At 42.0% G+C, this 13,921-nt stretch overlaps 1 protein-coding gene across 1 annotated transcript; it reads left to right on the top strand.

The window, feature by feature from the left end:
- Positions 1-13,697, top strand: TCEAL1 (transcription elongation factor A like 1). The gene is given in 4 exon segments (XM_066357823.1): positions 1-99; positions 13,295-13,433; positions 13,436-13,648; positions 13,651-13,697. Coding segments are annotated over 4 exon segments (498 nt in total).
- Positions 13,698-13,921: the final 224 nt, after the last annotated feature.

The following is a 13,921-nucleotide window of genomic DNA, read 5'->3' as shown; positions in this document are numbered from 1 at the left end:
ATGGCCGCGCTCCCCTCGGCACCTCCCACCGGAGGAGACAAAGGCAAGATGGCGGCACCTCCCGCCAAAGGAGAAGGCGAATATATCGCCCCTCCTCGGGTGTGTGATGGACTCAAAAATCCACTCACATCCTGCTGTGTGGAATCAGATTCTCCCTGCTGCCAATAGGGAGGAGGGAAATTTACTGGGTCTAAGGCAGGGGTCCCCAAACTATGGCCCGCGGGCCGCATGCGGCCCCCTGAGGCCATTTTTCCGGCCCCCACTGCACTTCCGGAAGGGGCACCTCTTTCATTGGTGGTCGGTGAGAGGAGCATAGTTCCCATTGAAATACTGGTCAGTTTGTTGATTTAAATTTACTTGTTCTTTATTTTAAATATTGTATTTGTTCTCATTTTGTTTTTTTACTTTAAAATAAGATATGTACAGTGTGCATAGGGATTTGTTCATAGTTTTTTTTATAGTCTGGCCCTCCAACGGTCTGAGGGACAGTGAACTGGCCCCCTGTGTAAAAAGTTTGGGGACCCTTGGTCTAAGGGATCATCCAGAGGTTCAGGCAAGACAGGGTAAATTCTAGATGACGGTACAGTGGACCGTACCGGGGAATTGGTCTTCTCCTTTTCCTTCTTATTGCCTTTCCCTGCCCTCTGGTTACTTGCAATAACACATACTGCCCTTCTCTCTTGCCATTCTTTATGTACTTTCTGATATACACTGGCTTCTCTGTGGCAATATCAATCCACACATCTATATACAAATATTGGTCTGGATGGGGCACCTGGTAGATAATAGCTCGAACAGCAAACACAATAGGAAGATCAAAAGTTCCCTCAGTGGACCACCCTATGTTGAAGGCGGGCCATTCTAACTGACTCAAGGTCCGGAGGGTCTCTTGGTCCGAAGGTGGCCCTCCGTACCCCTGGGCTCTTTTCTGAAAATCAGAAAAGTTTAGCAGGCACTCAAGTGGAGAACTGGGTACAGACTCTTGTTGTCCCATTCTTCTGTATCCTGCTTTGTCGGCTTCTAAACCTTCAAGAATTAACAAAACAATTATCAAAATACCCCAACCAATAAGCAAAAAGGCTAGAGTAAAAGATTGTCTCACACTCAATTCAGGCATTCGCACACAGACAAAACGCAGCGCAGAAATTCCTAATGTGACCGGTCACTTCTAATGTTAACTCCTAGAGTTAACAATTCCTTTCAGAAAACGGCGTCCCTTTCTGAAAGCCCTAGGTAGATTACCAGCGGCGTCCCACCTACTACCTCAGGTTTATATGCTCCGGAGCTCAAAAACAAAACCAAATGAGGATCCTCAAAGAGTACTTACTCAGCTCAAGCTGTCCCTCCAGTCTCCGACCAAAAACTCCACCAAGGGAAATCCTGGGCGAGCCCCCAGAGATGTAACATCCACCGGTACAAGAACAAACGTCGGAGACCTTCAAGAGTATAGATGTAACTTTATTGGCCAGTTTTACCTGCGCAGGGGCAAATTCCCGAGGTGTCCGGAGACACTGTGCTCACAAGGAGCTGCAGATGGGAATTGCACCTAGCGCTCACAGCTAAATCGTTTTATAAGCTAAGCAAGCAAGCTTAATACAGAAGCAGATGTGGCGGTAACCTATTTGCTAAGGGGCTGTACATAGCATAGCAACAGGGGCTGGGGTCTAGCTCATTGGTGAATTCCAAACATAAACTTCTGATAAGGGTCTTTTAACCAATAGAATGCAAACGTTTGTCTTTTCTTTTTTTTTTTTTTTCTTTCTCAGCCTCACAGGGTCCCTATCTGTCTCTGCTTCTTGAACAACCTTGGGCATGTTATTCCTAACAGAACAGGAGCAGGACCTGCCTGTAACCCTTAAGTTCCCTGTTCCATTAGTGCCCTGCCTATTTTCTGATCTTCTCTTGGTCCTTACAGGTGTCTCTACGTAAACCCACGAAATTAAGATACACTACTTTACAACACAACAACAAAATATTCTGAATGATTAGAACTGTCTTAATTTTCAGTAGGGTACCTTTTCATGAAAAGAAAAAGAATAGAGAGATGACGTCAGAGTAATGGCAGGGTAGGAAGCGATACCGATAAATCTCCCCCAAAACTCAACAAGATCTTCAACCAGAAACAGAAAAACCTATACTTGGAGCCTCCAGATGCTTCGCAATACACCCGAAGGTATGGTCGAGCGAAAAATTGGCTAAATATATAGTCAAACCCCGAAGGAAATAGGGAGTAAGAAATGCTCCGCCTTCCTCACTAACCTAAACAGGGCGGCTTTCTCTGGTAACTGTGAATATAGAAACTGAGGCGGGTAAAGGGGGTGAATAGATACAGGCCGCGGCACAAACGGCCGAACCAGGCTGTGGCACGGAGATCCAAGCCGAGGAAAAACTGATCCTGTGGCAACCCGGGCAATACAAGCTAACACTTGCGCCAAACCCAAACAAAGAAAGACAAGCGGGGCAGCCATTTTACCCGATCTCCTGGTCGGCGCATGCGCACTTAGTGGGTGAGAGATTTCTTCCTAAGCCCCGGGAGTGGGTGCCCGTGTTACCCCACAGAGAGGCAGAGTCAGAGGCCTTTCTGTGGGCCGAAAGCAGAATCTCTGGGCAGCCCCAGTGCCCTGGGAAAGCCGCGCACGGGAGGGAGTGAGAACTAATTCCAATGGTGGAAATTTTCCGTGCTGGTGGGGGTTGCACTCAGAGGGAAACATGGCCGGCCTCATATCCTGGTCTGCACGCGCAGATAGTGAGCGAGAGATTCCTCTGAGTGCCTCGTCAGTGCGCGCCCGTGTTATCGCACAGAGGGGCAGAGTCAGGGGCCTTTGTGTGGGCCAAAGCGGAATCTCGGGCCGCCCCAGCGCCTTGCAAAAGCCACGCATGGGGACGGAGCGAGAGCCAATTCCAACGCTGGAACTTTTCCATGTGGTTGGGGGTTTCACTCAGAGCGTGAGACTGCTGGCCGGATATCCTGGTCTGCGCGCGCAGATAGTGAGCGAGAGTTTCCTCCAAGCACCCCGGAAGTGGGCACCCGCTTGTGTTACCGGACAGAGTGGCAGAGCCAGAGGTCTTTGAGTGGGCGGAAACCCCGCCTGATTATGCTAGCGGCTCTGACTGACTGAGCCTTACCCAGAGCCCTGTGCTGAGTGGAAATAGAGTGGGGAGTTTCCAGCTCTTTGAGCCTCTTACTATCCAGGCAGAGGCAGCAGCAACCCCATAGCTGGATTATCAGGCTACTAATTGAGGAAGGAAAGACTAGGAGAAAGGCTCCAGGAACACGGACTCTCTCACTGTCGGAGCCTATAAATGCTAATGAGCCTCAACTGCCAACGAGACTAAAGCACAATACATGACATTGCCATAGAGACTTATCAACTGCAAACCTCCACCTGAGCGTGCCAAAGGGGCAGACCCCGGGGTACAGAGTCACCTACCAGGAAGAGGGAGAGAAAAGAAAAAGCAAGAAGATAACCTTTCAAAATCAAGAATAATCTGAAGACTTTATAACCTATCCCATTTTATTATATTTGTTCGTTAGCTTCTCTTATCTTCATTCTTGATATTTCTTTTCCTCCTCCAATTGGGCCGACTAACTATCTGCCAGTCTTACTCTCTCCTCTCCTTGAACTACACTACCTATAAGTGTTACATCTCCCATTATCTTTTCTCTCCTCTTCCTTTCTCTCTATGAGGGTTGCACTCCAAAACCCTTAACTCTCTCTCTCTCTCTCTCTCTTCTTTTTTCTTTTTTCTTCTTTTAGTGGTTCCCTCTTTTTTTCTCTCTCTCTCTTTCTTTTCTCCCTCTATATTAGTTTCTTCCTTTCTCCTTTACATCTCCTCTCATTCAAACCTCAATAACAAACAAATTATCTTATCTGGGACTCAAACTTATGTTTGTGGCATTTTGGGGGGTTTTTACTTCACCTTTTTAACTCACTAGCAGTGCTCCCATCCCTGGCTCTCCATTTTATCTAGTTCTTGTTCCACTAAATACAAGAATAATTTTTTAATTTGTCCCCCCATTTTCCTGTTTCCCTCTTATTCCTCTCATCATAACTCTTAGTCAACCAACACCTAAAAGAAAATCATTTTATTCTTGACCCAAATTTTTTCCTTATTTGCTTTTTGTGGGTCCATACCCCCTTCTTTTTTCTTTTTCTTTTCTTTTTTTCTTTTTTTTTGCCCCTTTATTACTTTTCCCCAATTCAGGCCATCCATTACAGGCATTGTTTGTTATAATTCACAGTTCACCACAAGATATTCTCAAGAAAGAGGGGAGAGAAGAGAAGAGGAAAAAAAGAGGGGGGGGAATAATTTCTTTTTTTTTTAATTTTTATTTTATTTTATTTTTCTTTATTTCATTATTAATTTTTTTTAAAAAAAACAACTCTTTTTGATTTTTTCTTTTTTTAACTTTTTATTCTTTATTAAATCTCATTAATACTATCAACAAAACCACCCTCAGATGCCATTAAGGAAGAGAAAATCGAATATCATGGATACAAAAGAAAGAGAGGTAACACAGCTAGATGAGGAAAAATCTATGGAGAAAACATTTAATATATTGGAAACCTTGGAGCTAAATGACAGAGAATTCAAGATAGAAATCCTAAAAATCCTCCGAGATATACAAGAAAACACAGAAAGGCAATTTAGGGAGCTCAGAAAACAACTCAATGAACACAAAGAATATATGTCCAAGGAAATTGAAACTAATCAAACAGAGATGAAAAACAAATCAAACAGAGATGAAAAACTCAATTCACAAGCTGAAAAACGAAGTAACAAGCTTAGCTAATAGAACAGGTCAGATAGAAGAGAGCATTAGTGAAATAGAATACAAGCAACTTGAGGCACAACAGAGAGAAGAAAGAGACTCAAAAATAAAAAAAAAATGAGGTAGCCCTACAAGAATTATCTGACTCCATCAAAAAGAATAACATAAGAATAATAGGTATATCAGAGGGAGAAGAGAGAGAAAATGGAATGGAGAACATACTCAAACAAATAATAGATGAGAACTTCCCAAGCCTGTGGAAAGAACTAAAGCCTCAAATTCAAGAAGCAAACAGAACTCCGAGTTTTCTGAACCCCAACAAACCTACTCCAAGGCATATCATAATGAAATTGGCACACACCAACAGCAAAGAAAAAATTCTCAAAGCAGCCAGGGAAAAGAAGAATACAACATATAAAGGAAGGCCCATTAGATTATCATCAGATTTCTCAGCAGAAACTCTACAAACTAGAAGAGAGTAGACCCCAATATTTAAAGTCCTGAAAGAGAGGAAGTTTCAGCCACGAATACTATACCCATCAAAGCTATCCTTCAAATATGAAGGAGAAATAAAAACATTCACAGATACAGAAAAGATGAGGGAATTTATCCTCAGAAAACCCCCACTCCAGGAATTACTAAAGGGGGTTCTCCAATCAGATACAAAGAACAAAAAAAAAAAAAACAGAGCCACAAGTAAAAGCTCCAAGAAGAACACAATAAAACCAAATTTAAACTGTGACAAGAACAAAAAGAAAGAGGGGGAGAAGATGGAGATTAACAGTAGCAAAGGACAATGGAGTGCAAAAGTACTCACAAAATAGTTCGCTACAATGAACAGGGTAGGGACCCTTTTCATTACTCAAAGGTAACCACCATTGAAAAAACCACCACAGAAGCACATGAGATAAAAAAGATAGCAACAGAGGAAAGATGTATGGAATACAACCAAATAAAAACAAAAGATAGAAAAACGAAAGAGAAGGATCAAACAAGACACAAAACTAACAGAAAGCAATCTATAAAATGGCAATAGGGAACTCACAAGTGTCAATAATTACACTAAATGTAAACGGATTAAACTCACCAGTAAAAAGGCACAGAGTAGCAGAATGGGTTAAAAAAGAAAATCCAACTGTATGCTGCCTACAGGAAACTCATCTAAGTAACAAGGATAAAAGCAAATTCAAAGTGAAAGGCTGGAAAACGATACTCCAAGCAAATAACATCCAAAAAAAAGCAGGTGTAGCAATACTCATATCGGATAATGCTGACTACAAGACAGGAAAAGTACTCAGAGACAAAAATGGCCATTTCATAATGGCTAAGGGGACACTGAATCAAGAAGACATAACAATTCTTTTTTTTTTATAATAATTTTATTTTTTTAATGGGGTGACATCAATAAATCAGGATACATATATTCAAAGATATAAAATGTATTTATTTTTTACAGAGACAGAGAGTGAGTCAGAGAGAGGGATAGACAGGGACAGACAGACAGGAATGGAGAGAGAGGAGAGGCATCAATCATCAGGTTTTCGTTGCAACAACTTAGTTGTTTATTGATTGCTTTTTCATATTGCCTTGACTGCAGGCCTTCAGCAGACCGAGTAACCCCTTGCTGGAGCCAGCGACCTTGGGTTCAAGCTGTTGGGCTTTTGCTCAAACCAGATGAGCTTGTGCTCAAGCTGATGACCTCGGGGTCTCGAACCTGGGTCCTCTGCATCCCAGTCTGACACTCTATCCACTGCGCCACCGCCTGGTCAGGCAACAATTCTTAATATATATGCACCAAACCAAGGAGCACCAAAATATATAAGACAGCTACTTATTGATCTTAAAACAAAAACTGACAAAAATACACTCATACTTGGAGACCTCAATACACCGCTGACGGCTCTAGATCGGTCATCCAAACAGAGAATCAACAAAGACATAGATAGTGGCCTTAAACAAAACACTAGAGCACCTGGATATGATAGACATCTACAGGACATTTCATCCCAAAGTGACTGAGTATACATTTTTCTCCAATGTACATGGATCATTCTCAAGAATTGACCATATGTTGGGCCACAAAAACAACATCAGCAAATTCAGAAAAATTGAAGTTGTACCAAGCATATTTTCTGATCATAAAGCCTTGAAACTAGAATTCAACTGCAAAAAAGAGGAAAAAAATCCCACAAAAATGTGGAAACTAAACAACATACTTTTAAAAAATGAATGGGTCAAAGAAGAAATAAGTGCAGAGATCAAAAGATATATACAGACTAATGAAAATGACAATACGACATATCAGAATCTATGGGATGCAGCAAAAGCAGTGATAAGAGGGAAGTTCATATCACTTCAGGCATATATGAACAAACAAGAGAGAGCACAAGTGAACCACTTAACTGCACACCTTAAGGAACTATAAAAAGAAGAACAAAGAAAACCCAAAACCAGCCGAAGAAAGGAGATAATAAAAATCAGAGCAGAAATAAATGAAATAGAGAACAGAAAAACTATAGAAAAAATTAATAGAACAAGGAGCTGGTTCTTTGAAAAGATCAACAAAATTGACAAACCCTTGGCAAGACTTACCAAGGAAAAAAGACAAAGAACTCATATAAACAAAATCCAAAATGAAAGAGGAGAAATCACCACGGACACCGTAGATATACAAAGAATTATTGTAGAATACTATGAAAATCTTTATGCCACTAAATTCAACAACCTAGAAGAAATGGATAAATTCCTAGAACAATACAACCTTCCTAGACTGAGTCAAGAAGAAGCAGAAAGCCTAAACAGACCTATTAGTAGAGAAGAAATAGAAAAAACCATTAAAAACCTCCCCAAAAATAAAAGTCCAGGCCCTGACGGCTATACCAGCAAATTTTATCAAACGTTCAAAGAAGACTTGGTTCCTATTCTACTCAAAGTCTTCCAAAAAATTGAAGAAGAAGCAATACTTCCAAACACATTTTATGAGGCCAACATAACCCTCAAACCAAAACCAGGCAAGGATGGCACAAAAAAAGAAAACTACAGACCAATATCTCTAATGAATACAGATGCTAAAATACTAAACAAAATACTAGCAAATCGAATACAACAACATATTAAAAAAATAATACATCATGATCAAGTGGGATTCATCCCAGAATCTCAAGGATGGTTCAACATACGTAAAACGGTTAACGTAATACACCATATCAACAAAAAATAGAACAAAAACCACATGATCTTATCAATAGACGCAGAAAAGGCTTTTGATAAAATACAACACAATTTTATGTTTAAGACTCTCAACAAAATGGGTATAGAAGGAGAATATCTCAACATGATAAAGGTCATATATGTTAAACCATCAGCTAACATCATATTAAATGGCACTAAACTGAAGGCTTTCCCCCTTAAATCAGGAACAAGACAGGGTTGTCCACTCTCTCCACTCTTATTTAATGTGGTACTAGAGGTTCTAGCCAGAGCAATCAGACAAGACAAAGAAATAAAAGGCATCCATATCGGAAAAGAAGAAGTAAAGGTATCACTTTTTGCAGATGATATGATCCTATACATCGAAAACCCCAAAGAATCCACAAAAAGACTACTAGAAACAATAAGCCAATACAGTAAGGTCGCAGGATACAAAATTAACATACAGAAGTCAATAGCCTTTCTATATGCCAAAATGAAACAACTGAGAACGAACTCAAAAGAATAATCCCCTTCACGATTGCAACAAAAATAAATAAAATACTTAGAAATAAACATAACAAAGAATGTAAAGGACTTATATAATGAAAACTATAAACCGTTGTTAAGGGAAATCGAAAAAGATATAATGAGATGGAAGAATATACCTTGTTCTTGGCTAGGAAGAATAAATATAATCAAGATGGCTATATTACCCAAAGCAATATACAAATTTAATGCAATTCCCATCAAACTTTCAATGATGTTTTTTAAAGAAATAGAGCAAAAAATCATCAGATTTATATGGAACTATAAAAAACCCCGAATACCCAAAGCAATCCTAAAGAAAGAGAATGAAGCTGGGGGCATTACAATACCTGACTTCAAACTATATTATAGGGCCACGACAATCAAAACAGCATGGTATTGGCAGAAAAATAGACACTCAGACCAATGGAACAGAATAGAAAGTCCAGAAATAAAACCACATATATATAGTCAAATAATTTTTTATAAAGGGGCCAACAACACACAATGGAAAAAAGAAAGCCTCTTCAATAAATGGTGCTGGGAAAACTGGAAAGCCACATGCAAAAGAATGAAACTGGACTACAGTCTCTCCCCCTGTACAAAAATTAACTCAAAATGGATCAAAGATCTAAACATAAGACCTGAAACAATTAAGTACATAGAAGAAGACATAGGTACTCAACTCATGGACCTGGGTTTTAAAGAGCATTTTATGAATTTGACTCCACAGGCAAGAGAAGTGAAGGTAAAAATTAATGAATGGGACTACATCAGACTAAGAAGTTTTTGCTCAGCAAGAGAAACTGATAACAAAATAAACAGAAAGCCAACTAAATGGGAAATGATATTTTCAAACAACAGCTCAGATAAGGGCCTAATATCCAAAATATACAAAGAACTCATAAAACTCAACAACAAACAAACAAACAATCCAATAAAAAAAATGGGAAGAGGATATGAATAGACACTTCTCCCAGGAAGAAATACAAATGGCCAACAGATATATGAAAAGATGCTCATCTTCTTTAGCTATTAGAGAAATGCAAATCATAACGGCAATGAGATACCACCTGACACCTGTTCGATTAGCTGTCATTAGCAAGACAGGTAATAGCAAATGTTGGAGAGGCTGTGGAGAAAAAGGAACCCTCATACACTGTTGGTGGGAATGTAAAGTAGTACAACCATTATGGAAGAAAGTATGGTGGTTCCTCAGAAAACTGAAAATAGAACTACCTTATGACCCAGCAATCCCTCTACTGGGTATATACCCCCAAAACTCAGAAACATTGATACGTAAAGACACATGCAGCCCCATGTTTATTGCAGCATTGTTCACAGTGGCCAGGACATGGAAACAACCAAAAAGCCCGTCAATAGATGACTGGATAAAGAAGATGTGGCACATATACACTATGGAATACTACTCAGCCATAAGAAATGATGACATCGGAACATTTACAGCAAAATGGTGGGATCTTGATAACATGATACGAAGTGAAATAAGTAAATCAGAAAAAACCAGGAACTGCATTATTCCATACGTAGGTGGGACATAAAAGTGAAACTAAGAGACATTGATAAGAGTGTGGTGGTTCCGGGGGGGGGGGGGGCGAGGGGGAAATGGGAGAGGGAAAGGGGGAGGGGGAGGGGCACAAAGAAAACAAGATAGAATGTGACAGAGGACAATCTGACTTTGGGTGATGGGTATGCAACATAATTGAACGACAAGATAACCTGGACTTGTTATCGTTGAATATATGTATCCTGATTTATTGATGTCACCCCATTAAAAAAATAAAATTATAAAAAAAAAAAAAGAATAGAAATGAGATGAATGAAATGGGGCTGGCTCTTCTTGGAAATAAACCATACAGAGAATGAAGAGAAGACTTGGTACAAAAATAAAGTATAGTGAAAAGTAACAGTTACAGAAAAGATATAAAGGTGAACTAGTATCTGTCTGTGTTAAGCCTAATCCAGAGGGACCTGAAACATTGAAAACACGAACAAAGTCCATCGATTACACACCAAGGCTTTATTGTCTAGCTTGGCCAAGTGGCAGCAACTCCAACAATGGTCTGAGGGAGTGTGCCGGCCCTTTGTTCTACTTAGTTTTTATAGTTTTGTAAGTGGGAAGTTCAGAAGCAAAAATTGTAATTAGGGGCCCCTTACCACTATTGGTTATAGTCATATGTCCTTTAACATGATAGGACCACGTTCAATTTGTAAGCCATACATTATTTTGGAGAAAACAAAATTTACAAGTCAACGCAATGACAGAAAGATATCTTTTTACATATTAAAAGGCATTCGCATATTATCTAGTGTTCATCTGCTATCTCTCTGTCCAGAGTCACACATGTTAACTACACGCATTTACATAGGAGAGGTAGTTTCCGTGGGGACAAATACCCGCAAATGGTTCATTGCTATAAGAAAAGGTTTATTTTGGCTTTTCTCTCCCTGCACCTGGCTAGCCATTCACCCCTTTCCCCACAGGTGTGGTGGAATGTCTGGGAATCCATGTTTTCCTCTCCTTTGTATTTACCATACAATGCCAAGGGCCATCCTGGTTATGCCAATCACACAGTACAGAGACTATTCTCACAATTTCTCTGCACACCTTAACCCAAATTAATAAAATGTTCTCCTAGCCTCTTAAAATATTAATATTAATTCTGTAGGTTTTGGTACCTTACAACACCTGTGGGTAAAGTGGCTCAGTGGCTCCTCAGTCTGTGCTATCCTAGCACAAAGTATATTATATGTTGGACAAAAAGTAACAAAATGGAAAATTTCACATGTGGATTTCTGTTTGGAAACTTACTAGATGGTCAGCCAATATCTGAGAAAAGCAATCCTAAGATCCTCACAGATCTGATCACCACCTACCCGGAAAGTGCAAAATACAGAGAGGTGAGGTATTTCTGCTCTCTGGAAGGAAGGGCACCCGCATGACTAAGTAGTGAACAGGCTATTGTGAGTAGGTGAGATGCAGGCATGAGAGTGAAGATCATAAAACACCATTAGACCCCAAAATACATACTTGTAATGACAATTGAGAATGTTAGCATGATTTTAATTCTACTATCTGGTGTGTGATCAACAGAATTACTGCACCGTTTAATGCATGTCTGCACTGAATCTATCTTTTTGGCTCCACCAGCCCCATGACCCAAATACTTACTGACTTAATGAATTAATATAAACTTTCTCAACCAGAAACACCAAGGGATGGTTAAGGACCTGTGTGTGTGTGTGTGTGTGTGTGTGTGTGTGTGTGCATGCACAAATGTATATCTTGATTTATGAAATTCAAAGTATTCAGTCTTTTCAGAGTTATAGACTTTACATATTTAATTCTTTCTAAAGTTCTAGAACAGAATGATTATCAATTTAGACTGGAGCTTCTATTTGTGATATAGGTCTGGTGGCTTACCAAAAAAAAATACAATTCTTAAGTCATGGAAAAATGAAAGCTTATCTCCCATGAAAGTGAGGAGAGCTGCAAACCATGTTGAGAGAACCCACGTTGGCATACTGGAGTTCTGGATGTGGATTTAAAGTGGGAGATATGGCAGTTAAGGTTGACTAATTAAGGAGAAATAGTCAAATTTCAGTGCAGAATCTGGACTGTGGGGAAATAATGGGCCTTGGTGGCTAATGACAGGAGAGTGAGGGGGAGAGGTGGCATTAGGGCACACTGTTGAGAGGAAGAGGCAGCAAAGCCCAAGTCTGGATGTTGACTGTCTCCAGTAAGCAGGAAAAGGCAAATATAAACAGAGGGGTGAATCAGGGTCCTGATGCGCTGGGGGTCAGGAAATATTGGCGATTGCTGCAGCAGGGCCACGGGTCCAAGTGGCAATGGGATCTGAGCTTGGTGGTGCCACGTGGCCCTCACCTAACCAGGACCCTACTTCTGTCCAAGTCCCTCTGATTCTGGGAGCTTTTTGCCAGTGTAGACACTTTCTGCCTATTGCCCTTTGGTCGAGGGGAAAAGAACAGAAATCCCCTTGGTCCTCGGAAATCGGTGTGAGTGCTGGTGGGGCCCAGCACCCCCTGGGATGGGGATGGCAGAGTCCAGGCATTTCCCTGTGCCATCCAGACCGGCGCCCGCACTTCTGTGCAGAACAAGGAAGGTTAGGGCGGGGAGGTGAGTGAGCCAATCCCGGGAGGGAGCCACAGACACTTAGAAATAGTTCCTAACTAATCCATCGCTTCCACATCCCGCCTGAAAAGAAATCAGAGGCACTGCTGGATGGAGATAGGGGGCCACAAAGGACAGATTTTTAGATGGGGGGAATGGCGGAGGCCTAGGGGTGGGTGGAGGTCGTGGGAACCAGAGACTGCAGGCCCCTGGGTGGCGGCTGGCTCTCAGAAATGGGGCGTGAGTGTGACCCAGCCCTTCCTCCCGCCCAATCCCCATCAGGGCACCTCAAGGAGAGGACGCAGGAGAGCAAAGGGCAAGGAGACGTCCGGGCCCGGGAATGGTTGGGCAGGGGCCGGGGATGGGGTGCGAGGGGGGACGCCCGTGGGAACTGAGTCGGCGTCGCCAACAACCGCCCCTTGCCGCTGGGGGGAGGCTGGGGGCAAGGCCTGCTGAGAAACGGCGGACTCTCGGAAAGGAGGCGGCGAGCGGGCACCAGCCTCTCAGCCAGCGTAGGCAGGAGGACACTTGAGTCCCAAATCGGGAAAGGGCAGGTTGCGAAAGCCAAGGGCGGGATGGAGGTCCAGCCATCAAATATGCTGACTTGATGCTGCCTTTCTTGTCTCGTCTGAAAAACTGTGCCCACGAAGGCCATTCCCCACGCGGACAAATCCTGCCAAGCAACTGAGGAGCAGCCACAGAGCGCGCCCACGACGGGCGAGGAGCAGCCTCAAGCGGAGCACTCAGCCGAGGAGCCATGCGTGGCCAGAGGAGCCATCTCTGAGGAGCGCCTCTCTCGCGTCAGGACCTGTTCGAGGGGCACCTTCCCACGGAGCAGCCTCCCTGCGCCATGGGGAGTCAGAAGCTGGAAGAAGGAAGCTTTAAGGAAAGTCTGGCTCGCGCTCGCCCGCAATTTAAAGGGGACGTACACGGCAGACACTTGAGCAAGGAGATGATCAAGGTAGCACAGGAGATAGAAGAGTTGAAGAGAGTACGAAACAAATTGACGTCATGCACTGGAAGTCGAGACGGAACTGTCCTTATCCTATCTAACGTGTCCAGCCTTCGGTGCTGGTTTGCCTGACTTCATTATTGCCACCTGAACTTCGTTTTTATCTTAATTTTAACTTTTTTGTGTGTGGCTCTATTTAAGGGGTTTCACTTATAACTGGTGTAAAATTGAACTTCCTTCCCTCCATCTGCAAGTCTCCCTCTTTCAATCATGTGTCTCACCAATTTCCATGGAAAGATGGACATTATATATTGTGAAGTGAAAA

Source organism: Saccopteryx leptura, chromosome X, assembly GCF_036850995.1.
Source record: "Saccopteryx leptura isolate mSacLep1 chromosome X, mSacLep1_pri_phased_curated, whole genome shotgun sequence".
Classification (NCBI taxonomy): domain Eukaryota; kingdom Metazoa; phylum Chordata; class Mammalia; order Chiroptera; family Emballonuridae; genus Saccopteryx; species Saccopteryx leptura.
The sequence above is the reverse complement of the archived record's forward strand: the minus strand, read 5'-3'. Positions and strand labels throughout refer to the sequence as shown.